The 26,099-nt window shown below is 40.1% G+C and overlaps 1 protein-coding gene across 1 annotated transcript in view; it reads left to right on the forward strand.

The window, feature by feature from the left end:
• The window catches only part of LOC143899394 (intraflagellar transport protein 80 homolog), a 279,705-nt gene extending 254,801 nt beyond the window's left edge, over positions 1-24,904 (forward strand). Inside the window, exons 7-8 of the mRNA XM_077409653.1 lie at positions 23,234-23,422; positions 23,554-24,904. Coding sequence (XP_077265779.1) covers positions 23,234-23,422; positions 23,554-23,570 — 206 coding nt within the window. The 3' untranslated portion in view covers positions 23,571-24,904. The remainder of the gene's footprint in view (positions 1-23,233; positions 23,423-23,553) is intronic.
• The last annotated feature ends 1,195 nt before the right edge of the window (positions 24,905-26,099 follow it).

Here is a 26,099-nt window from a genome sequence, read left to right on the forward strand (position 1 = left end):
GTGGGAAGGGAGTTCTTATTAAATTTGAGTTTGTACAGAGCGTGGTGAACCTTCTGTGAAACGTAAAGGACGTGCTTCTTCCATGACAGGTTGGACATTAAGATTACACCCAAATTTTTCACATCACTAACAAAAGGGAGAGGCGTCTGGTTAATAACTATTGGTGGTAGAAGGGAAGTGTCAATATTACTAATATGAGCCTGACTGCCAAAAATGATGACGTTGGATTTAGCGAGATTGAGTTTAAGGCTGTTTGCAGTAGCGTATTCAAAAATGGCACAGGCATCTTTAGAGATCAGCTCAAGACCGCGAACAACATCAGCAGGTGCACATGAGAAATATATCTGCTTGTCGTCAGCAAAAAGCATGTGATTTGAGTAAGACAAAACCTTGCTAATGTCCTTAATGAAAAGGGAGAACAGCAGAAGACCTAGCACCGAACCCTGAGAAACACCCAGGGACATTGATAACCAGTCAGAACAATTCCCCTCATCGTCGACTACAGCCTGAGAGCGGCCTGCCAGGTACCAGAAAATCCAAGTAACCACGGCATCAGAAAAACCAACTTTCACCAGCTTGATAAGTAGAAAAAGATGCAAAATTGTGTCAAACGCCTTGCTAAAGTCAAACAGAATCATGATGGTAACAAGTCCCCTATCAATCGCTTCTCTGATATCATCACAGACACGTAAAAGAGCAGACTGCGTGTTGTGACCAGAGCGATATGCCGATTGTCTAGGATCGAAAATATTATGCTCCTTTAGATAGTCGGTGATATGTTCAGCAACAATCCTTTCAAGGATTTTGGAAAGTTCAGGCAAGTTAGCAATCGGTCGCGTGTCTGACGGAGACAACGGAGTGCGAATCTTAGACAGTGGGCGAATCAAGGCCCGTTTCCATTCAGAAGAAAACATAAAAGACACTAATGATTTATTGAAAAGTGTAGTGAGCCATGATGAGATACTAGGCCAGGCCATACGCAGAACCTGAAGTGGAATTCCATCCGAGCCAGAAGCGTAAGAGTTGGCAGGTCCAGCCATAATATGCTTAAGAATCATACGAGGTAGTATCGGAGAAAAGATGAACTCAGGACGTTCAGGTGGGCGAGCAGCACGAGAGGTAGCTAAGATAAAATCGTCATAACTCAGCGGTGGTGCGCAGGAGACCAAAGCATAGTTAGCATTTAACTGATCCGATGTGAAAAAGTGGAAAGGAGAAACAAAAGAAGACTTAACGAGTCCAAGGCGAACCAACTCTCTCCACAACTTAGCCGGGTCAGTGATGGCACTCAGCGAGCTCAAGTAAAACTCACTCTTAGCACGATTTATGTCCGCATTGAGCTGATTTTGAAGGAGTCTATATCTAGCATATCCTAGCAAACTATTTGAACGCTTAGCTTGTTTATACAGTAGGTTTCGATCACGAATACGCCTCCTAAGCTCACACGAGAGCCACGGCACAGGGCACCTTCTAACAACGAAAGCCCGAGCAGGCGCAAAAGCATCAAGTGCACCACGTAAAGTACGAGATAACAACGCACAAGATTCCTCAACGCAAGTGACATGCGGCAGATTGCTAACCACAGACCCGGCGTCGCTAACATGAGGCTGAAGAAATTCAAGAAACTCGGAATCGACTATACCCTTGTAACTTCGTCGTAAAATAAAGCGCCGAATGTCGACATTGAAATTAATTGACAGCGAAAGTTCAATGAGATCATGACCGGCTATAAAAGGACATGAGGACTTGTTAAACGATAATATCTTGTCGCGATCATCAACCATTAATACATCGAGCCATGAGTCGGAGGAAGCGGTATGATGGGTGGCGTCCGAGTTCACAATGTGTAACGACAGGCTAAGCATTAGTTCGCGGAAATAGTTTGCCTCATAATTATTTGCTAGTAAATTACAATTGAAGTCGCCACCAATAATTATATTCTTATAAAGATGTGAGCAACCAGTTAACGACTCTACAAAATCATGAAGAAGGTGACCCTTTGGTCTCCTATATACCGATGCAAACAATATCAACTCGTTCTGAGGCGAGCGAACATCAATAATTAAATATTTCGGGTCATCAACAAGGCCACCCGCGGACGCAGCCACCACCGCGGCCTTTAGCGAATTATGAATATAGCAGGCGACACCCCCACCAATCCGACCAACTCGATCATTACGAATCAAAAAGTAATTATTCAACGCCACAAGATCATCAGAAACGCTAGCATGGAGCCAAGTCTCGGATACGGAAATAATATGGTAAAGATTGGTGTTGAAGTGAAGCCGAATAAACTCAATGTGCCCCCGTAAAGAGTTAGCATTAAATTGAGCTACACGAATTGAAGCAGCGCCCAAAACCGAACCACGATGCAAGACAGAAGTCGATAAGCGATCGGAATGCTCATGTCAAACCAGCTTATCAAGATCGGCGACAGAATCGATCAAAACAGCAGGCTCACCATCCGAGAGTCTGACGTATATACGTCCCCCTTTTACCCAGACGTACCTGTACATCTTATCCTTGGCAACACGCTTGGCACGCTGCAACAATTCGTGTATCTCCTTAGGCAGTAGCTCATTAACATAAACGCTTCGATCAGAGTCGATTCCACAAACCTCCCTCTGCGTGAGTGCGCGACGTGCCCTCTTTTTAGAAATGACAATGTCACAAACCGCGCCCGAAACCAATGAGACAATGTACGAGTTCGCCGCAGAAACCGGTAAAGATCGGTTGCCAGCACCCACCGGCGGGGGCTTACGAGCAACAGCCCTAACATCAAGAACGTGGCACGATAGCTCAGGGATCCCCAATGTCGTGAACACGTTGCGAACACATTCCAAGGGAGTGACAGACATTGCGGCAGGCACACCCGACACTATCAACTCATTCGGAGTCGGAACGTGCATAACAGAATGAGAACCAGCACGATCGCTCTTTAGATTACAAATCTCATCTGTGAGAGCACCACACTGCCGCTCCAACTCAACAATCCGCTGACTATTCCGCTCGACATTGCCCGCAATACTGTTAAATCTATCTAGTTTATTTTTCAGATCGCTATTTGTACGCCGCTGCTCTTCGACAAAAGCAGAAAATTTCGCATTCGACTCATTCAATTGCTCAGTCAATTTTGCATTTGACTCGCTCAGCTGTTCAGTTAACCGAAGCAGAAGGTCATTAGTAGTATTGTCATGCTGAGACCACGACTGAGACTGCGACAGAGCACCGGCGCTTACAAGAGTAGTCATACTGTTAAAGTTAGGTGATCGCACGGTATTTTCACCTTCAGGTGTAAGCGGTGAATTAATAGAAGCAGACAATGACTTGCAGCAAGGGTCAGCGTATTTATAAAGAGAGTACGGCGCCACACATCCGGGGTAAAATACTCTTTTGCACACACACTCAACCGTTGTGGTAGCGATAAACTTCTTACACCTAGCGCACTCACACTGCATTTCCGTCAATCAGGTAAGCAGTGATCGATTACTCGAGGTGACGCAGAGTTCAATGTAAAAGTCACTACATGCAGATAGTGATGCACGGTAATGATAAGCGCATGCACAACTGTGATCATAAAATTCACCACACGACGACAGAGACGGTATTGCGTAAAGCAGCCAATCAGCAGTCAGTCAGGAAACACATGCCCAGAGATAGCATCCGGATAGAAAAAGTTGGCAACGATAGGAGCATGCGCAGTAGCAGTCAATATCAACCACAGACCAAGAAGTGCAGAAAAGATCGGCAAGGCAGGCGCACGCGCAGCAGGGGCTAACGCTTCACTCAGGTAATACCGAGAATTCCACGATGATTCCAAAAGTGAGGTCAGGATGGAGATGATACTTGTCACGAAAGAATTCGGAATTAGGTGAAAATCCCGAAGAAAACGAGATAAGGCGCGTAACAAGCAACTAAAGACTTGCTTATATCTGTAACAAAAATGCCCGGAGGCAGCCTGCGGCAGCAGAAATATTCACCTGTGCAGGAGCAAAGAATTTCGACAATCGCCAATACTCACAGAGAGAGAGAGAGAGAGAGAGAGAGAGAGAGAGAGAGAGAGAGAGAGAGAGAGAGAGAGAGAGAGAGAGATTGATTGATTGATTGATTGAGCTTTATTAGCCTTCTCGGCTATTTACATAACTCGGTTTTTCCTAAAATTAAATCCTTTACATGGGGCCTTAACCTACGTTTTTTTTTAATTAAATCCTCTACATGAAGTATAATTAAATTCTTTATATTTATCTCTTTTTTTTTATTCATATTAAATCATACTTTAAGCCATGCATGGTCCGTTATTTTTACTTGTTTCTTTCGCAAACTCACATTCCCTACTATTTTTATCTTATCACATAAATGTTCTACCCTGTCTTCTAATATTACAAAATTATCGATGTTAAATTCTTTATATTTATTTCTCTTTTTATTCATATTAAATTCCACCCTTAGTCATGCATAGTTCGTTATTATAAGTTACTCATTCACTTGTTCCTTTATTTCCTTATTCAAAAAAATTAATTCTATCATCGCTCGACTATACCTATACCTATATTAAAGTCTCCTCTATCACTATACAAAATCGCCATTTGACGCACTCGGCGAATGATACTCTACTGTTGTCACACCTTTACACCACTATACCCCGGTACAAAACTGATATAATTTTTCCGCTAGCTTTACTCTATCTATTGTATCAAACGCTTTGACCTCACTATCATTACTTTCTATAGTCAATCTAGTCTCGGATAACTCTCGAATTGCAGAATTCACCCTCTTCATAACCTGATGTCGAATTTCATCTTTATGAGCCAGACAGCCTTGTGCCTTCGAATACCAGAGTAAGTCAACTTTTTCCTGTGATTGCTATATTGTATCTTCCCAGCCGGCTTTTTTTTCTCCTCCCCCAATACTTTCTTAAATGTCGGACATTCCGAATCCAGCGCCTCGTGTTCAACATTTATCTTCAAGTTATATGTCTGATTCTTAAAGGTACAGTTTACACACCTCTTCTTTGCTGTTGTACATTCGTTCGCTTTATGATTTCCTGCACATTTATAGCATGTTTCCTGCCTCGTGCAATTCTTGGCAATATGATAATATCCCCAGCATTTAGAGAGAGAGAAATTGATTGATTGAGCTTTATTAGCTTTCTCGGCTATTTTTTTTACATAAAATATCATTAAATTAATTCCTCTACATGAGGTACAATATATTCTCTTAACCTACGTTTGAAAGGTTCAATTCTTTCGCATTGCTTAATTTTTATCGGCAGGGCGTTATACATGTTTAAACCTTCATAAAATATACTTTTCTGTGCGCTTCTCGTCCTGCGATATTGAATTCTAATATTCTCAGTCTGCCTCGTTTGCCGTCCACTCACATCTCCTACTATTTCTATCCTATTACTTAAATGTTTTGGCATTATGCCTCTTACTATCTTACTTTTTACATAATATATATTAAATTTATCAGCTATATTGCATTCTTCTATGTCTTCTAATATTTCAAAATTTACATTATCGATGTTCTCTGAACCTTTTTGCTCACCTTTAATTAATTCTTTCAAAGTTTTCCACATTTTTGTAGGATTACTCCTATTATTATCTATCATATTCTCATAATAATCTTTCTTTTTTGCCCTAATAAGTTTAACTACTGCATTTCTTTCATTCTTAAAAAATCCCCAGTCCTGTTCTTTGCCTGAGCTTATTGCTCTACTGTGAGCCTCATCCCTTCTATCTGTTGCCATTCTAATTTCATCTGAATACCACATTTTCCCTTCCCATATTTTCGGAATCTTAAACTTTTTTTTAGGTGCTACAGTATCCATTACACTTACTATACTATTAACAAATCTCTCCGCCCTTATACTTATATCTAGCCCTTGACCTTGCTCAGTTCTTTCTTCCATTATTCTAAGAAATTCATCTACATTAAATTTACTATAGTCCCTGCCTCTGAATTCTTTATATTTATTTCTTTTTTTATTTATATTAGATTCTACTTTTAGCCATGCATGGTCCGTTATTTTCGGTTTCTCATTCACTTGTACCTTTATTTCTTTATTCGAAAAAATTAAATCTATCATTGTACGACTATCTTTTGTAACTCTCGTTGGACAATCAACGTATTGCCTCATTCCTAGGTTTTGCATTACCGTTAATAATTTCTTTGTGTAAAATAAATCTACCATTATATCTATATTAAAGTCCCCTATCACTATACAGTCATACTTTATTATTAGATCTTCAACCGTATCTTCCAAAAATCTCACAAAATCGCCATTTGACGCACTCGGCGAATGATACACTACTGCTATCATACCTTTATATAAATTCTCTCTTATTTCTATCACCACGCACCAACAATTTGACACTATCTTTTTCTTATCAACTATTTTAAATTTAATATCATCTTTAACTTATATATAACAGTACTCCTCCTGTGTTTCTATTTTCAGCATCACATGTAACTATACTATACCCCGGTACATTGACCTCACTATCCTCAATTTCTACAGTTAATCTAGTCTCCGATAACGCTAGAATCGCAGGATTCACCCTCTTCATAATCTGATGTTGAATTTCATCCTTATGCGCCAAGAAGCTTTGCGCATTTGTATACCAGAGTAATTCCGCTTCTCCCTGTAGTTGCTATTTTGCATCTTTCCAGCCGGCTCTTTTTTTTTCCTCCCCCAATACTTTCTTAAATGTTGGACATTCCGAATCCAGCGCCTCGTGTTCAACATTTATCTTCAAGTGTATGTCTGATTCTTAAAGGTACAGTTTACACACCTCTTCTTTGCCGTCGTACATTCGTTCGCCTTATGATTTCCTGCACATTTATAGCATGTTTCCTGTCTCGTGCAATTCTTGGCAATATGGTAATAGCCCCATTTAAAACATCTTCTTACACTAATATAATTAAATATAGGACACTTTCGCTATCCTAAATTTATTTTTCCTCTGTTTATTAGTGAATTATGAGTGCTTTCATCCACTTCAATTATTACGGATCCTTGCTCAGTATCCTTATTTTTTCCTCTTAATATTTTCTTCACTAGATGCATACAGGATTCTTCGCCAATTCTATTCTGCTTCTTGAATGTATCTATCAGTTTATCATCATCCATTTTCATTTTTTCTCCACCAACATTAATTATTTTAATCTTTGGTTTCCTCTTCTGTGGCTCAGAGACCTTGACCTCCTCGCCCATTGCCGCTTGTACCGTCATCTTTAGCTTATCCTTCTCTTCTTCCGTCTCACATCCTAAGATCACTGTCCCTTTACTTCCCTTTCTTAATTTGGTAATTCCTATTTCCATCTTGGTTATATCAATTTTATCTTTAATTGTTTTCTTCGTAATTTCACTCTCTTGTTGTACTTTTGGTTTTATAATCAAGATATTTTCTTCCTTCCTTTCTTTAATCACATCGCTATATTTTCTTGTTGCTCCACTTGACGGTCCATATGCCCCTTGCGTCAACATTTTTCTCAATTCTTCTATTAATGCCTGTTTAATGCCTTCCATCTCCTCACGGACTATTTCTTTTATCATTGACTTGATGTCCTTTTTATATGCTGCCTCATCTTTTAATTCTTTCATTGTTTTTACAAGCCAATCTATTTTTCTATCAATATCTTCTGTTCCACTCGCTGCTACTTTATTCCCGCTGCTTGGCGCCGGACTCATTTTTGCAGGTGCCGTTGCTCTTTCTGCTGCTGCCACTACTTTATTTATATCAGCTACTTTATCTCCATCACTAATAATTAACTTCTCGAATGGGCCAGGACACGACACCAAATCGCGGTTTCTATCATAAATTTTGTGCTTAGATACACAACCTGGATGGTAAAAAAGCTTAGCACAGGACTTGCATGCTATCACCTCTGTTCTTATCGCCTTCTTACATGCCGAGCATTGATACTCGGCGTATTCCTCGTTCATTCTGCTAATATCGGCAGAGACAGTTAATTGACTCGTCACTTTAACACGTCACTTTCACACGTCAGCGTTTTGTGTTCGTCGCCGATGTCTACCTGTCGTACGAGGCTTCGATGACCTCTGTACAAAATGCAGTTCTCGTGTCGATGTATCAACATATTCCGGCTAGATAACACTCATGGCTACCCCCGGTCTATGAAGATATTCGTTACACAACTTTTTAACACTCTCCCTCACTTCTAAACCATCCAAAAATTAACACTTTTACGGAGCGATGTTTCACACGTCTGCTTCTGCTGAGAGAGAGAGAGAGAGAGAGAGAGAGAGAGAGAGAGAGAGAGAGAGAGAGAGAGAGAGAGAGAGGACCGACGCTGCCATTGCACGCGGGTCATCCTCCCGGTGCTCAAAACGCGCGTCCTCCTTCCCGCGACCCTATAACTAACCGTCAGTGCGGTTTCTCCTCCTCGTGGACCCGTCGCCCTAAAACGCGGATCTTCCTTCTCCTCGCAAACCCCTCACTTTGCCGGGCATGGAGTACCCCGCGCCATGAACCCCGCTGTCCCGCTACCCCATCGGATCCTCTGGGGTAGAACTCGCTTTTGGCGCCTTTATATCTTCTTCTTTTTTGATGGCACTACAGCTCATATCGAGCCGGGGCCTCCCTCAGTCTCCCCCTCCAAACATTCCAGTCCGCAGTGCACGTTCTCCAATTTCTTATGTTCAACAGGCTTCGCGCATATGTCGAGACTCCATCCTCCCATCTTGCTTTAGGTTTTCCTCTAAGTCGTTGTCCCATGAGTCTCTTTGGCATGCTTGTATCCCTCATGCGTTGCACATGCCCAGCCCATCTTAAGCGCATAAACTTTATATGCGTTGACAGTTTAGAGGCTTTGTACCTTTGGTATATTTTGTTGTTATAGAGTATTTTTCATACGTTGTATTCTTTAACCGGTCTATATATTCTTCTTTAGTACTTTTCGGGCGTCTTCTGTTTTCTGTGTCAGAGTCCATGGTTCTGACTCATACGTAACAACGCTACACGTTACGTATTAAAATCTTATATAACAGGATCTTTGTTTTTACATGGATATTTCTTGATTTCATTATTGGCAGTAGGGAGAAGTAGGCTCTGTTTGCCGCTTTGATTCTCTCCCTTACATCCTTTGTCTCGTCATTTTCTGATGTAAGAATGAATTTTAGGTATTTGAGTTTTTCCACTTTCTCAAATTTATTTATTGTTGTATTTCGTGCCGCTCTCTGTGGTTTTCTGCCCTGAAATATAATCTTTGTTTTGTCTTTATTTATCTGTAGTCCTATATCCCTCGCCGCTCCTAGCTTGTCAAGCATTTTCTTCAGATATAATAGCACTCTGGCTAGCCAGTTTGTATCGTTGGCGTACGCCGCTAGCTGTTTCGATTTGTAGAGTAAGTTGCCGTTCACATCTACATTTATCTTTCTTATTGCCTCTTTCATCGCTAAGTTGAACAGCATCGGTGCTGGGTCGTCTCCTTGTTTTAGTCCTTTGTTAATCTGAAAAACTTCTCCAAGTTCTCCCTGGATCTTTACTGCACTTCTTGTATTGCTCATCAACGCCCTGGTGAGTCGCACTAGTTTCGGCGGGATCCCCAGCTCTATCATTGTTCTGTATATGCCTTTATATCTTACTCATTGTCAGTTTAAAACGTTTTTAAAATGTTTTTAAAACTATAATAACGCTCTCTTTCATTAAGAATTTTCTGAAATGTTTTAAATTTTGTTATGATATTTTTATTTTTAATATTAAGTATATAATATCTCGTAAAGTATTCATTTTTCGATAACTTTATTTTAATAACTCAATTAAGAATTTAATTGACTGTACTGGCAATGATTATAATCGTGGCAACAATTATAATCGTCGAGACAAATTACGACATTATAATCATTGCCAGTACAGTTGATTAAATTCTTAATTGGGTTAATTATTGACTGGCAAAGTAAATGTTACTTAATCGGTTTATCTTAATAATTTTATATCTAAAATAATGAAAGGAATTAAATAATAATATTAATTTTTATATTTGCAATTTTGTGAAATTGAATGCGTCTATAAAAAACAATAAAAATTTTGTTTCAATTTTTTTATTTTTTTTACAATTGATTTATTTTATTGTTCTACGTATAAAAAGTCTCCTTAAGCATGATGCCCTAAAAATTCTGCAAAACAGAACACGATATTCTAGATTTGATATTTCAATCAGATACTCAAGTAGAGGCGGCACTTTAAGGACTTGCAGATGAAACTAAAAGCGTTAAAGGATGCAGGAGTGATAAATAAGACAATTCGCTATAAAGATGGTGTGCTTAAGATTGTAGACAAATCATGATATTACATTAAAAAACTAATTAGGTCTACTTTAGTATACCTTCAAAATGTACGTGAATTAAGAACAAAATTGAGCGAGTTGCGTTATGCTAGATCCTCTGTATCTGAAATACATGATATTATTATTATAGTCGAAACATGGTTGAATGATAGTATCTCTAATGCAGAGCTAGGTTTAAAAAATTTTAATGTATTTTGCGTAGATAGATGTTATGATAATAATGATTGTCTGCAAGGGGGCGGCGTTCTTATTGCTGTCCGTGACTATTTATGTTGCAAAACTCTAAAGGTGACGGTGCACATCGAGCACCTCTTTGTTGACATTCGATTGGATCACATACACTTAATTGTCGGCACAGTTTATTTACCTCCATACTCTGGTTCATATGCTTATGAGTCGCATTACCTTTTTGTAGAAGAGGTGTTGGCCTAATACTGAAGTTTTGATCGATTATAATTTGCCTCACACTGTTTGGCATAATAGTATATTTCAATATGGAGCATTGTAGCCGTGTAACGGAACAAGTGAACACAGTTATGCACTTCTTTAACGAATTTAACTTTTGGCGATGTAATATTATGAAAGCGACTCTCAGGGTTGAGAACGTTATTCTAAAAAAGTAACGCTTACCGTTACCGTTATTTTTTGTAAAAAGTAATTTGTTACCGTTACTTGTTACTAATTTTAAAAAATAACGTGTTACCGTTACCGTTACTTAGAAAGTAACGATTTGTTACTTTTTTTGTTATTTTTGTCACGTTCTGTCAAAGTTAAGTTTATTTGTCCGTTTTTGGGTAAAAACATTTAAGTTATTTACCCGGGATTTGGACCAGGTTGCGTGATTAATCCAGTTCGAACAGATATCGAATTTTTTATGTTTTAAACCAAGGGTCAGATTTGTTTATTATGATTTGTTTATTTGTTTATTAAATTCAAATTTGGAAAATTTACTTTTAAATCAAAAGAGATTAATTTATATGGAATTAAGGTTTGAATTTTGTCTTGTTTTTCACTTTTTAATTTCTTTAATTTAAATAAGAATGGAAAAGAATCCTGATTTAATTGTATAACTTGTTTAATTTGATATTTAATTCTTTTAAGTTGGAATTTTTTGCTCCTTTTTTTGAGCATGAATGAGGATTAAAAGAATCCTGTTACCACACTCTTTGGCAGCGACAAAAATATCAGGAAATTACTGTTGCCAGCGACATAAAAGTTACATAAAATGTTCGTGGAACGTCTTTTTGCATTCTCAAAAAAAAGATTTCTTGGTATTCTTTGAAACTTTTGAATGTCTGAGGTATGTAACAAAAAAGAGAAGAATAAAAATAAACATGAAATGTTCGTGGGACGTCCCTCTGCTTCTCAAAAAAGAGATTTTTTGGTACTCTTTGGAACTTCTCTATGTCCAGGTTTTTTCTGATTCGGCCCACTGTGCGCTATTTCGTAAGAGGGTCGTAATGAATAGTGTATTAACAATAAAAAAGTTTGAAGTTGTCTATTGTATAATTACAAGGGCTACCGCCCCTCCCCGCAAGCTGAAGTAGGTGGGCGTAGACCTTGGTTCGTGTAAAAAGTTGCAAACCCGAACCGTACTCCATAATTATACAATAAACAATTCTAAATTTCTCTTGTCGTTAATACACTGTTCATTACAATACACTTACAAAGCGTGAGAGAATAAGAGAGAACGTGAGAAAATAAAAGAGAGCATAAAAGAAAATGATAAAGCGAGAGAAAACGTAAAAGAGCGTAAAAAAGCAACAGAAAGCGTGAGAGAGCGTAAGAAAGCGTGAGAGAGCGAGAGGAAGAGTGAGAAAGCGTGAGAAAGCGACAGAAAGCGTGAAAGAGCGACAGGAAGTGTGAGAGAGCGTAAGAAAGCGACAAAAAGCGTGAGAGAGCGACAGAAAGGGTAAGAGAGCGAGAGTAAGTGTGGCAGAACGTAAGAAAGCGACAGAAAGCATGAGAGCGAAAGGAAGCGTGAGAGAGAGTAAGAAAGCGACAGAAAGCGTGAGAAAGCGATAGGAAGCGAGAGTGAGCGATAGGAAACGTGAGAGAGCGTAAGAAAGCGACAGGAAGCGTGAGAGAGCGAGAAGTAGCGTGAGAGAGCGACAGAAGCGTGAGAGAGCGAGAAAAAACATAAGAGAGTGTGGGAAAGCGAAAAAGAACGTAAGAAAGCGAGAAGAAGTGAGAGAAAGTATGAGAGAGCATAAGAAAGAGAGAAAAAACGTGAGAGAGCATAAGAAAGAGTAAGAGAGCGTGGGAGAGCGAGAAAGAACGTAAAAAAACGAGAAAAAGTGAGAGAAAACATGAGAGAGCATAAGAAAGTGAGAAAAAGCGTGAGAGAGCATGAAAAAGCGTGGGAGAGCGAGAAAAAACGTAAGAAAGCATGAGAGAGCGCAAGAGAGTGATAAAAGCCTTGGTGCGGTGCGGCGAGACGTGAAATTGACGATATAAACACGGTACCCCTCCCCTCGGCGACGAGCGACGCGTGATTACGCCCCTCGCCAATCGCCAATCACCGGTCTCGCCGTTCGCCCCAACGCGCGCTTGCTGACTGGCCGCGCGCCCTCGCGCGTTTGGCTTACCACTTCTCACGCGCTCATTTGCTCAGACGTATTAATTAATAACTTACCAACTATTGCGAATATCGCAAAATGGTAGAAAACTTTTTTATTTGTCTTGATCCCTTCTTGCTTCTCAAGAGCATTGGCTACGATGGGACACTGTGTGCGTGTGCGTGTGCGTGTGCGTGTGCGTGTGCGTGTGCGTGTGCGTGTGCGTGTGCGTGTGCGTGTGCGTGTGCGTGTGCGTGTGCGTGTGCGTGTGCGTGTGCGTGTGCGTGTGCGTGTGCGTGTGCGCGTGCGCGTGTGCGTGTGTGTGTGTGTGTGTGTGTGTGTGTGTGTGTGTGTGTGTGTGTGTGTGTGTGTGTGTGTGTGTATGTACCGAGTATAGATGGTCCGATTATATATGTATATGTATATATTAGGCTACTAAAGATCTATTACTCGGACCATAAATGGCGTTTTTACTTTAGTTGATTATGTATCTCATAACGGTTTTATTTTTCTTATTATTAAATAATATTTATCGTTTTCACGATCACGATATGTCTATTGCAAAGATAATATTGATAAAAAAAATAAAATACATTTCAAAAATTTTAGTTACCCAGTTATAGAATATTTAGTAAGTATGGATTATTTTAGAGGGAATTTCTACCTATAATTTTTACATTTATCAATAAAGCAGGCTTTGTTATAATTTTTTATTTATTAATTTGTGTATTTACAGAAAAATACAATTTAGTATCAAAGATACGTATATTCTACTTCTAGATAGCCATTTTATTTAGGCCAAATTGATAAGTACGTATGATAAATTTATTACACCAATGCCATCATATAGTTTGAATGGAACAACGTAAACACCTAAAATATCCAGTTTTGAAAAAATAACCTTAGGTCTAGCTCAAACTAAAGTTCAAAAAGATTTACTTACAACGTTAAAACTGGTGGAAAAGATATGACCTCAATTTAACTATAAGTCGGATCCCAACGTTGGTACAACCTTCGATTCCTCAAATTAGTATAAAAAAAAGGTTGGCGTGACATAAAAACTTTGGATACTAACATTAAATGTGTTTATGTCAACGTCGGGCAAACGTCAAAATGTCGCTTGGATTTAAAAATACGGCGCATTACTCTTATGCGCCGCATTTCATTCTTGGAATTTTCTTAAAAACAGGAACAAAAGGAAAAATACTTTTGGAAGTAAAAAATGGTAAATATTTTTAGTATTATTAATTTGTTGCTTTGGCAGAATTCTAGATCGGCGCTGCTATTTCAAAGACGTGTTACTCAAACAATACTTTGTTTAGCACTGTCAAACAAACGCGAAAAAAAACGGAAGGATCAAGGTCAACGCCAGTTCAGTCATATATAACTGTAATAAATATCGTTATCGGCTTACATGCGATGTATCTTTACTTTCCGGACACGCCTGGTACTACTTTGTAGACCTTAACTTACTACTTGAAATTTTATTATAAACATCTTTCTCTATTTCTTGTAATTTAAGAGTTATACGCAAAAAAGTGAAAGCGTTTTTTGACTTTAAAGTTGAAAATCATTTAAGGGGAAGCCTCATGTAATCAGTCAAAAAAATTGAAAAAAATTTTATTGCATAAATTATTAGTATAATATCTCTAGAATATGTTCCCAAAGTTCCAGAGCAAAATTCGAACTTGAAATAAACAATTTTATACCTGAACGTTACGCAAGTAAAGCGCGCGATCCTAAAATTTGAAACTTTAAACGCGTTTTTTTCAAAACCATGTTTTTCAAATTGGCGTGCAAGATTACTCACAAATTATTCGACCAATTGACTTGCCCTTTGGCATGCATGTAGATAACTAAATATCATTGTGTGTAAACCTACTTGTTTAATCATTTTATCAAATTAAATAACTTTTATTGCATAATTAAAGCCAAAATTTTTTCCGTAAAAATCGAATTTTTTTTCTAAGTCCTGTTATTTTTTCAATTTTGCATTTTTTATTTAACAAATAAGTTTACCGACAATGGTAAGTTATAATAAAAGTAAAAAAAATTGTATTTTTTATTAATGTTAATTGCAGGCGCAATGCTGCATGCCAATTGTGAAGTCCGGCGCCGTGGCCTTTGAGAATAGGCTTTGTTGCTAATTATAAATAAAGAATTTTGCAATGAAAAAATATTTTTTTACATTTACAAATGTTGCTAAAACCATTACCCAAGTTTCAATAAGTTTCATTTTAATGTGTGTATGAGAACGCGTTTGATATGGCTGCCACCCGCCACCCAGCACTTCTCGCGAGCGCTCACGGAGTACAATATACGCGAGTTTGTTTACATCAATAATCAAGAGACACGGTAGTGTCTCGCGCCAAGTACACGCGGAGCGAGACCGACCGTGACTCTTTTACGCGACGCGACGAGTTGCGAGTACCCGAGATGTTGAGATCTCGATAACGAGTGAACAGATCAAGTTCTAAGTAGGCTTGATCGATAGCTTGGGGTCCAATTAGGGGGGGGGTTTCTCTCATAATATTCCGCTACGTGCCCTACGAGCGGAGATATTGCGACGCAAAGTCCAAATGTGAAAATTTATTTTTAAGATACGTCTCCTCCGTCTCCTCCTAACGCTGCGATCTATTATGACGTCATCAGAGAAACGTCACTTTCACTTTTTCGACGCTGGCGGCGCAGGTATCGCCAGTTTCGATATCGCGCGCGTATTTCAAAATTAGGTCGTAAAACTTATCGGTCAGGAGGAAGATTTCTATTTAAGTAAAAATTAGGTATATATATAATAAATATTGAGTCAACGGAAAAGTAGGTTCTCTATGCTTGGCAGAAAGTGCCGCTAGGGAATTTTTAAGTCGATTCTTATGAATCAAGCTTGAATTTGATGTCTATGTATCCCAGGTTGCCGATGACAAGGTCTCCAGATAGTGCGCTTTATAGTTTTCGGTGTCCAGGTGTAATAATACGTTGAATTTGATGTCTACGTGTCCCAGGTTGCCGATGACGAGGTCCACATAGTGCGCTCCGTAGTTTTTGGTGTCTACGTGTATTAATATCTTGAATTCGATGTCCACGTGTCCCAGGTTGCCGATGACGGGATCCAGATAATGCGCTTCATAGATTTCGGTGTCCAGGTGTAATAATACGTTGAATTCGATGTCCACGTGTCCCAGGTTGCCGATGACGAGGTCCACACAGTGCGCTTCATAGTTTTCGGTGTCCAGGTGTAATAATATGTTGAATGCGATGTCTACGTGTCCCAGGTTGCCGATGACGAGGTCCACATAGTGCGCTCCGTAGTTTTCGGTGTCTACGTGTATTAATACCTTGAATTCGATGTCCACGTGTCCCAGGTTGCCGATGACGAGGTCCACACAGTGCGCTTCGTAGTTTTCGGTGTCCAGGTGTAATAATACGTTGAATGCGATGTCTACGTGTCCCAGGTTGCCGATGACGAGGTCCACACAGTGCGCTCCGTAGTTTTTGGTGTCTACGTGTATTAATATCTTGAATTCGATGTCCACGTGTCTCAGGTTGCCGATGACGAGGTCCACACAGTGCGCTTCGTAGTTTTCGGTGTCCAGGTGTAATCGTACGTTGAATTCGATGTCTAGGTGTCCCAGGTTGCCGATGACGAGGTCCACATAGTGCGCTCCGTAGTTTTCGGTGTCTACGTGTATTAATACCTTGAATTCGATGTCCACGTGTCCCAGGTTGCCGATGACGAGGTCCACACAGTGCGCTTCATAGTTTTCGGTGTCCAGGTGTAATAATACGTTGAATTCGATGTCCACGTGTCCCAGGTTGCCGATGACGAGATCCACACAGTGCGCTTCGTAGTTTTCGGTGTCCAGGTGTAATAATATCTTGAATTCGATGTCCACGTGTCTCAGGTTGCCGATGACGAGGTCCACACAGTGCGCTTCGTAGTTTTCGGTGTCCAGGTGTAATCGTACGTTGAATTCGATGTCTAGGTGTCCCAGGTTGCCGATGACGAGGTCCACATAGTGCGCTCCGTAGTTTTCGGTGTCTACGTGTATTAATACCTTGAATTCGATGTCCACGTGTCCCAGGTTGCCGATGACGAGGTCCACACAGTGCGCTTCATAGTTTTCGGTGTCCAGGTGTAATAATACGTTGAATTCGATGTCCACGTGTCCCAGGTTGCCGATGACGAGGTCCACACAGTGCGCTTCGTAGTTTTCGGTGTCCAGGTGTAATAATATGTTGAATGCGATGTCTACGTGTCCCAGGTTGCCGATGACGAGGTCCACATAGTGCGCTCCGTAGTTTTCGGTGTCTACGTGTATTAATACCTTGAATTCGATGTCCACGTGTCCCAGGTTGCCGATGACGAGGTCCACACAGTGCGCTTCGTAGTTTTCGGTGTCCAGGTGTAATAATACGTTGAATGCGATGTCTACGTGTCCCAGGTTGCCGATGACGAGGTCCACACAGTGCGCTCCATAGTTTTTGGTGTCTACGTGTATTAATATCTTGAATTCGATGTCCACGTGTCTCAGGTTGCCGTTGACGGGATCCAGATAATGCGCTTCATAGATTTCGGTGTCCAGGTGTAATAATACGTTGAATTCGATGTCTACGTGTCCCAGGTTGCCGATGACGAGGTCCACATAGTGCGCTCCGTAGTTTTTGGTGTCTACGTGTATTAATATCTTGAATTTGATGTCCACGAGTCCCAGGTTGCCGATGACGGGATCCAGATAATGCGCTTCATAGTTTTCGGTGTCCAGGTGTAATCGTACGTTGAATTCGATGTCTAGGTATCCCAGGTTGCCGATGACAAGGTCCACATAGTGCGCTCCGTAGTTTTCGGTGTCCACGTGTCCCAGGTTGCCGATGACGAGGTCCGGATATCGCGCTCCGTATTTTTCGGTGACTAGGTGTAATAATACCTCGAATTTGATGTTCACGTGTCCCAGGTTGCCGATGACGAGATCCAGATAATGCGCTTCATAGTTTTCGGTGTCCAGGTGTAATTGTACGTTGAATTCGATGTCTAGGTGTCCCAGGTTGCCGATGACGAGGTCCACATAGTGCGCTCCGTAGTTTTTGGTGTCTACGTGTATTAATACCTTGAAATTGATGTCTAGGTGTCCCAGGTTGCTGATGACGAGGTCCACATAATGCGCTTCATAGTTTTTGGTGTCTAGGTGTATTAATAACTTTAAATCTGAATGGGTGCGTTCAGCCGATACTCCGCTAGCCTAGCAATCGTGAGCAGTTGCTCGTTTGTGCTCGTTTCTTCTCTTTTTAATCCAGTAAGTCAAAAAAGAGGAAACGAGCGAAAACGAGCGACTGCTCACGATTGCCAGGCTAGCAAAGTATCGGCTGAACGCACCCAATGTAGGACACGTAGATATCGAATTCGAGGTATTAATACATGTAGACACCGAAAACTACGAAGCGCACTATGTGGACCTCGTCATCGGCAACTTGGAACACGTGGCCATCAAATTCAAGGTATTAATACACCTGGACACCGAAAACTATAGAGCGCGCTATGTGGACCTCGTCATCGGCAACCTGGGACACCTAAACATTGAATTCAAGCTTGATTCATAAAAATCGACTTAAAATTTCCTTAGCGGCAGAATTAAAATTATGTCATGACATAATAAAAATCGCTGAAATAAAATTATGTCTAGACATAATAAAAATTGGACAAAAATTATGTTTAGACATAATAAAAATTGGATGAATTAAAATTATGTCTGACGTAAAAATAATTTTTGGAAAAAGTTGGTAAGAAATAATTTATACAAGCAACGTAATATACATGCATATTATACATAAAAGCAATGTCCGGCAATGTGTATATATATATATTTACAACTTCAGACACATTTCTTTATAAGGTGTAATTTTTTTTGTTAAGATTAAGATGCGTAACACTACAAAAAGGCGTGATATCCGTACAAAACTACCTTTTTCAAAAAAAAGGTAAAAAAATGCGCCAAGTACACGCATAGTAGTACATATGTATTATGTTGTTACCTCGAAAAAAACAAAGTGGTAGTATTATACCTCGAAATAACACCTTGTACATACTGTTTATACAATGCGTAATACTACAAAAAGGCGTGATATCTGTACAAAATTACTTTTTTTAAAAAAAAGGTAAAGAAAGGCGCCAAGTACACGCATAGTAGTGTATATGTTGTTACCTCGAAAAAAAACAGTGGTAGTATTATACCTTAAAAAAATCTAAGTAACAAGTGGTAGACGAAATCTTTGTATCTTGAAAAATCTCGAAAAAACCTAAACAGTGGTATCTTCACCTAAAAAAAAAACAAAGTAGTAGTATTATACCTCGAAAAAACCTAAGTAACAAGTGGTGGACGTAAGCTTTGTATCTCCAAAAATCTCATCACAAAATTACGTTACCTTATCAAAAAATGAGTCGCGCTTCAAGTGATCTATTATTACAATTACAAAAAAGAAATGATATCTCTTTTTAAATTACAGCGCCAATTACAGAGAACATACACTGAGAAAAAAAATTTGTCAATCCCAAGAAATATTTAGTCCGATACGTTCAACTAAACATTTTAGTTAGTTAACTAAACATTAGTTGAATTAATTAATTCTTGATTAAAGAAACGAAATAAATTGTTGAAACAACTAATATTTAGTTAACTAACTAAAATGTTTAGTTGAACGTATCAAACTAAATATTTCTTGGGATTAACAATTTTTTTTCTCAGTATATTTTTCGAGATACAAAGATTACGTCTGCCACTTGTTACTTAGGTTTTTTCGAGGTATAATATTACTACTGCTTTTCTTCGATTAGAATAAAAAATTGAATCATGAAGAATTACACAGAGGTAACAGTACAAAATACAAATATTTTATTAAAATATTTAAACCCAACAAGGGAATACAAGGTATTTAAATACAAAGTTTATATATGTATTTTAAAAAATTTAATCGCATCGCAAAGAATTACAGAGGTAACAGTACAAAAAATAAAAATATTTTATTAAAATACATAAATTTTTCTTGTCAAAAAACTTGGCGCTGCTAGAGAGAGAGAGAGAGATAGAGAGAGAGAGACCTTTTACAAATGTAAATATTACTTATTCTATACTTATTCCATACTTTTAATTCTAATCGCTTTAAAAATCTAAACTTATCCTAACTTATCCTATACTTAATAATAAGCCGCATTATTCACCGTCACACACACACACACACACACACACACACACACACACACACACACGCACACGCACACGCACACGCACACGCACACGCACACGCACACGCACACGCACACGCACACGCACACGCACCCGCACCCGCACCCGCACCCGCACCCGCACCCGCACCCGCACCCGCAACCGCACCCGCACCCGCACCCGCACGCGCACGCGCACGCGCACGCGCACGCGCACGCGCACGCGCACGCGCACGCGCACGCGCACGCGCACGCGCACGCACACGCACACGCACACGCACACGCACACGCACACGCGCACGCACGCACGCACGCACGCACGCACACACACACACACACACACACACGCACACACACACACACACACACACACACACACACACACACACACATCGCCCACACACACATCGCCCACACCCACTCGCTCGCACACACACACCAAGCTGACCTAATTTTAAGGTCTAGCAGCGCCAAGTTTTTTGACAAGAAAAATTTATGTATTTTAATAAAATATTTTTATTTTTTGTACTGGTACCTCTGTAATTCTTTGCGATGCGATTAAATCTTTTAAAATACATATATAAACTTTGTATTTAAATACCTTGTATTCCCTTGTTGGGTTTAAATATTTTAATAAAATATTTGTATTTTGTACTGTTACCTCTGTGTAATTCTTCATGATTCAATTTTTTATTCTAATCGAAGAAAAGCAGTAGTAATATTATACCTCGAAAAAACCTAAGTAACAAGTGGCAGACGTAATCTTTGTATCTCGAAAAATATACTGAGAAAAAAAATTGTTAATCCCAAGAAATATTTAGTTTGATACGTTCAACTAAACATTTTAGTTAGTTAACTAAATATTAGTTGTTTCAACAATTTATTTCGTTTCTTTAATCAAGAATTAATTAATTCAACTAATGTTTAGTTAACTAACTAAAATGTTTAGTTGAACGTATCGGACTAAATATTTCTTGGGATTGACAAATTTTTTTTCTCAGTGTATGTTCTCTGTAATTGGCGCTGTAATTTAAAAAGAGATATCATTTCTTTTTTGTAATTGTAATAATAGATCACTTGAAGCGCGACTCATTTTTTGATAAGGTAACGTAATTTTGTGATGAGATTTTTGGAGATACAAAGCTTACGTCCACCACTTGTTACTTAGGTTTTTTCGAGGTATAATACTACTACTTTGTTTTTTTTTTAGGTGAAGATACCACTGTTTAGGTTTTTTCGAAATTTTTCAAGATACAAAGATTTCGTCTACCACTTGTTACTTAGATTTTTTTAAGGTATAATACTACCACTGTTTTTTTTTTTTTTTTGAGGTAACAACATATACACTACTATGCGTGTACTTGGCGCCTTTCTTTACCTATTTTTTAAAAAAGGTATTACCTACCGCCGCCGGATGGCCGCATTTCGCGTTAGAAAAATTACTCATTAACGCAATGAGAAGCCTGGCCCGGCCGAAAGAAGGCAGAATCTGTTCGCACTATTCTGTGGCTCCACTTTCCCGGTGTTGAGACGCACGAACAAGTTACGCAGAACGAACCCTCTTCGTCGGCTCGCCCGACGCCGCGACGTCGAGGATTTTCGACGTGGAAGCGCGTGACGGCAATCGCCTCCGATCGGTGGTGTACTGCGTCCCCTCCACAGGGAAACCAAAATCAGCATCCGCTTCCACCAGCCGCCACGGCCGGAGCGGGAGAAGAGGCCGCCGTGGAAAACCGGCACTCATCAGGACCACAACCGCTCCTACCAAAGCGCGAGGAACAACGTGGAGGCTCGAGAAGATCTCGATCCCGAAACGCCGCCAGCGCCTGACTTGCCCAGAGGCAGGACTCGCTCCAGGGGATCCGCGCCGCAGCCGGCCCATCTCGCCCTCGAAAGCCGCACCGCGAGTATCGGTGGCCACCCAAACGTCGTGCCCCCCCCCCCCCGATCGCGGCGTACACTTGGTACGCAGACCCTCTTCCAACCGGAGGCATCACCTGAACTTCGAGAGCTTGCCCTAGATCGGCCTTTTCCCACTCCGGGAGCTTCCCTTAAGCTCGATCACAACAATAACGAGAACCCGCCGGGACGACGACCGAAGAAAAAAGCAGCACGCCATCGGCTCACGTTCTAAGTCCTCTCCCCCCCGTGTTATAACGTGATTTTTTGAGAGAAGCTCTCAGCCTCAGGCGCCAGTCGGCGCCGTTAACTAAATCAAAGACAATTACATGTACTTAGATTGAAGAAAATATATTGCCTTGTATTACCGTTCATCCACTCTACTTGATTTGCGCTCCTTTCCCCCACTTCCTGCGACTCCCAAACAATGTGTCTTAAAAAAAATTCCAGAAAATTGCCTTGTTTTCAGCGTTTTACATAAGACTTGTAGTTAGTAATTATGGTAAATATTTCCCTTTACACAGTCAGCCCAAAATAACTTTTGACTGATCTTGATGTTGACCTTGATCTTCAAAGAGTTCAAAGTCATTTATTTTTTCCGTCGCTCGTTGCTTATTAAGAAGTTATTAACAAAACACTTTGGTAATTATTTAGATTAACATACCCATCTTCAATATCAACCAACTATTATCTGCTTTAACAAGAGGTAAAAAATAGATGCAGTGGGTTCCTATCCCCTGCGAGAAACTCCACCTCCAAAAAACTAACCTAACCCAATTGTTGTGTGAGTGAAAAAGTGTATGTGTGATCATACATGTGTGATCCGCCCACACAACAATTGGGTTGGGTTGTGCTAGGTTAGTTTTTTTGGAGGTGGAGTTCCCCGCAAAAAGGCGAAACTCACTGCATCCACGCATACACTTTTCCTCCCGCTTCGTTAAAATAGATAATAGTTGGTCCACCCACACAACATTCTTTTGTTTTGTACAAAAACGTGTCGAATAAGTATAATCATATTGGAGATTTATTTTAGGGTGAAGGTGCAAATATTTACCTTGTTATGTTAATAACTTTGTAATGAACAATGAGCGACGGAAAAGGTCAATGACCTTGAACTCCTTAAAGGTCAAAGTCAACATCAAGGTCAGTCAAGTGTCATTTGGGGTTAACTGTGTAAAGGGAAATATTTACCTTTATAATTTTAATTAATTTTATAATTTTTAATTTTATAAATTTTCTTCCTATTTTTTAGTGCTTCATATCTTGGAAATACCTTACAACAAGCCAATAGTAGAAAGTCAATCACATTTACACCTGCACAACGTGACACAAGTGGCCTTAAATTATAAAGGTGATCGACAATTGGCATTAATAGATGTCAATAAAGATTTATTTTTAATAGCAATAAGGACAACAGGTTCTGGAAGAATATGCAAAATAGGTATGTGATATGTGCATATATACATGTATAATTATTACGTATGTAATTACTAATAAAATTAACTTAAATATAATTACTAATATGTATGTATGTATGTATGTATGTAAATAATTTATTGCTATTCCTCGTAGGGTTTACAATCTTTTGACAGTGGCGTTTTCTAGGGACGTACCCAACCCGTCCTGACCATAGCGGCCTTTAACATTCTAGCGCCCTCCCTTCTTTTCTCGCCTCTCTTTCTTGCCCTTTTCCCTCTCCCCGTTTGTCCATTTCCCTCCTTCCCTACCCCACCCTCTTCATCTCCTCCTGCTCTTGCGTTCCCCTTTCTTTTTTGCTCTCTCTTCCATCACCCTTCACACCCTTCCTCTTTTTCTGCCCTCTCTCCGCCTTTCTTCCCTGCTTCTGCTTCGCCTCGTCCGCCTTCCTATCGTCCCTCAGCCCACTGCTTCCTCTTTCTGTCCACTCTTCCGAACTTCTTCCCTTTTTGCCTCCTTTTTTACTTGTCTTTTGCCTTCACTCTGCTTTCCTTCACCCTTTTCTTCTTTCTTCCGCTCTTCTGCCTCTCTTCACTTTTCTCCTCCCCTTCTATTCTTTCTCCGCCTTCACCCTCTTCTCTTTCTTTCCCTTACTTCTTTATTTCGCTCTCCTTCACTTCCGCTGTCTTTCCCATTCTCTGCGTCTCCGCTTCTCCACTCTGCCTTCCGTTTAAACGACACGTGCAATCCTGCGCTCACCTCGCACCATCGATATCTCTACCCTCCATCAATCCTCTATCGATCCTTTCACTCGCCGCTTCTTCGTTGCTGCATTACTGCGTGCTGTAAATCCGCCTTGTCTATTCTCCTGTCGCCTCTTCCGTCGTCTCCCCCTACCGACGGTAACTTCTCTCTCCGTCTTACCGACCTGCGCTCCTGACCTCTGTTTTATTCCCGCTCCATATTCTCCCTATCCCTGCATCCTGCAGTGGGGCCAACCTGCCCATAGCTCCCTGTTTAGCCCGCTCGGTAACGACACTCGGTCATCCTCAGTTCCATCACCAACTTCTTCCTCCAATCCATCCAATCCGTCTTCTTGCCACGTGATGTCCGCGTGTCGATCAACGAGCGAACGCATCCGCTCTCATGTCGCGGGCAACACTCCGCGCCTTCTGGCATCCACCGCCGCGCGGAGACGAGCACCTCCATCCGCCCTCGTGTCTCCACGCCACCAAAGCTGTCCTCCTTTCTACCGTCTGGCTCGTAATCCACAACCTTTCCCTCCTCCTCCTCTCATTCTCATCGCCTCTTCTTCCTTCCCCGCTTCTTAACCTCCAAACTAACACACCTCGCCGACTTTCCACCACAGCTCTTTAATTACTCCATCTCCAAGTCCTCCACTTCCTCAGCCTCCTCAGATACCTAACCTGCACCTACTCCAACACACCACCTCAATAATTACTAATAAAATTAACAATTCATAGATGTTAATGACAAATTATTTTTATTATAATAGACGACTTTATTATAAATAATAAATGGACTAATTAATTAGATGAAAAGAAATAGATCCGAGACTGCCTCCGCCGCGGCGCCGAGCGCGATCATGTCAAGGTCCCAAATATTTCCAATTTCTGACTGCACACCCTGGCGCGTTCGCTGGTGGAATTGTCGCACTTTTATTGTATCTTGTTGCTCTAAGCATGTATCAAGAGTGTTCCGCGTCAAATATACGTGCAGCGAGACAGACCGTATATCTTTACGCGAGTCGAGTTTTTGAGATCTCAATAACGACTGAACCGATCAAATTCCGAATAGGCTAATTCGATAGCTTGGGTTTGAATTACATAACAAAAGTGTTTTTATTTTATTTCTACGTGCGGAGATATTGCGACGCAAAGTTCAAACCTGGAAATTTATATTTTAAAAACGTCATTATCACTTAAAAAATTCTTGTTTCTTTCATATTTTTGGCGACAAATCTTGATTTTCTCTTGATTTCTAATCAGAAATTTGCGTTCATCAACCACGCTCGCGTTATTGTCGACCCTGCAGGTCAATCAGACCGTAATAAGTCAAATCGGAAGAAAGATTTTTATTTATGTCATTCGAGCTAAAGTGAGACTGATTGATTGAGCTTTATTAGCCTTCTCGGCTACTTTTTACATCAAATGTCTTTACATCAAATCTTCTACATGAGGTACAATATATTCTTTTAACATACGTTTAAATGGTTCGATTCTTTCACATTACTTCAATTCTGTCGATAGGGCGTTATACATATTCAAACCTTCATAAAACAAACTTTTTTGCCTGCTTTTTGTTCTATAAAATTGTATTGCAATACTCCCGGTCTGTCTTGTTTGCCTTCTACTCACATTTCCTATTATTTCTATCCTACTACTTAAATGTTTTGGTATTATGCCTCTTACTATCTTAAAAATAAAAATGCATACATTGTACAGCAGCTTCTTACATTCATAAACCTAAGGGTTTGCAACATCAATTCTATCTTAGTATATCGCGAGCACTGTAAAATAACTCATGGCACGGTTTTGTGTTACTTGCAGTCAATTCAGTTGCGTTTCACCTATGCCCACTAACATCGTTGCACAATATTCAAAATGAGACGCTTTGATTTACTTACACACAATACATTTGGTGTACAAGTGTACCGATATATCATTTCCTATTATAGAATA

Source organism: Temnothorax americanus, unplaced genomic scaffold, assembly GCF_048541705.1.
Source record: "Temnothorax americanus isolate GAGA-0224 unplaced genomic scaffold, ASM4854170v1 Scaffold27, whole genome shotgun sequence".
In the NCBI taxonomy this organism is placed as follows: Eukaryota; Metazoa; Arthropoda; class Insecta; order Hymenoptera; family Formicidae; genus Temnothorax; species Temnothorax americanus.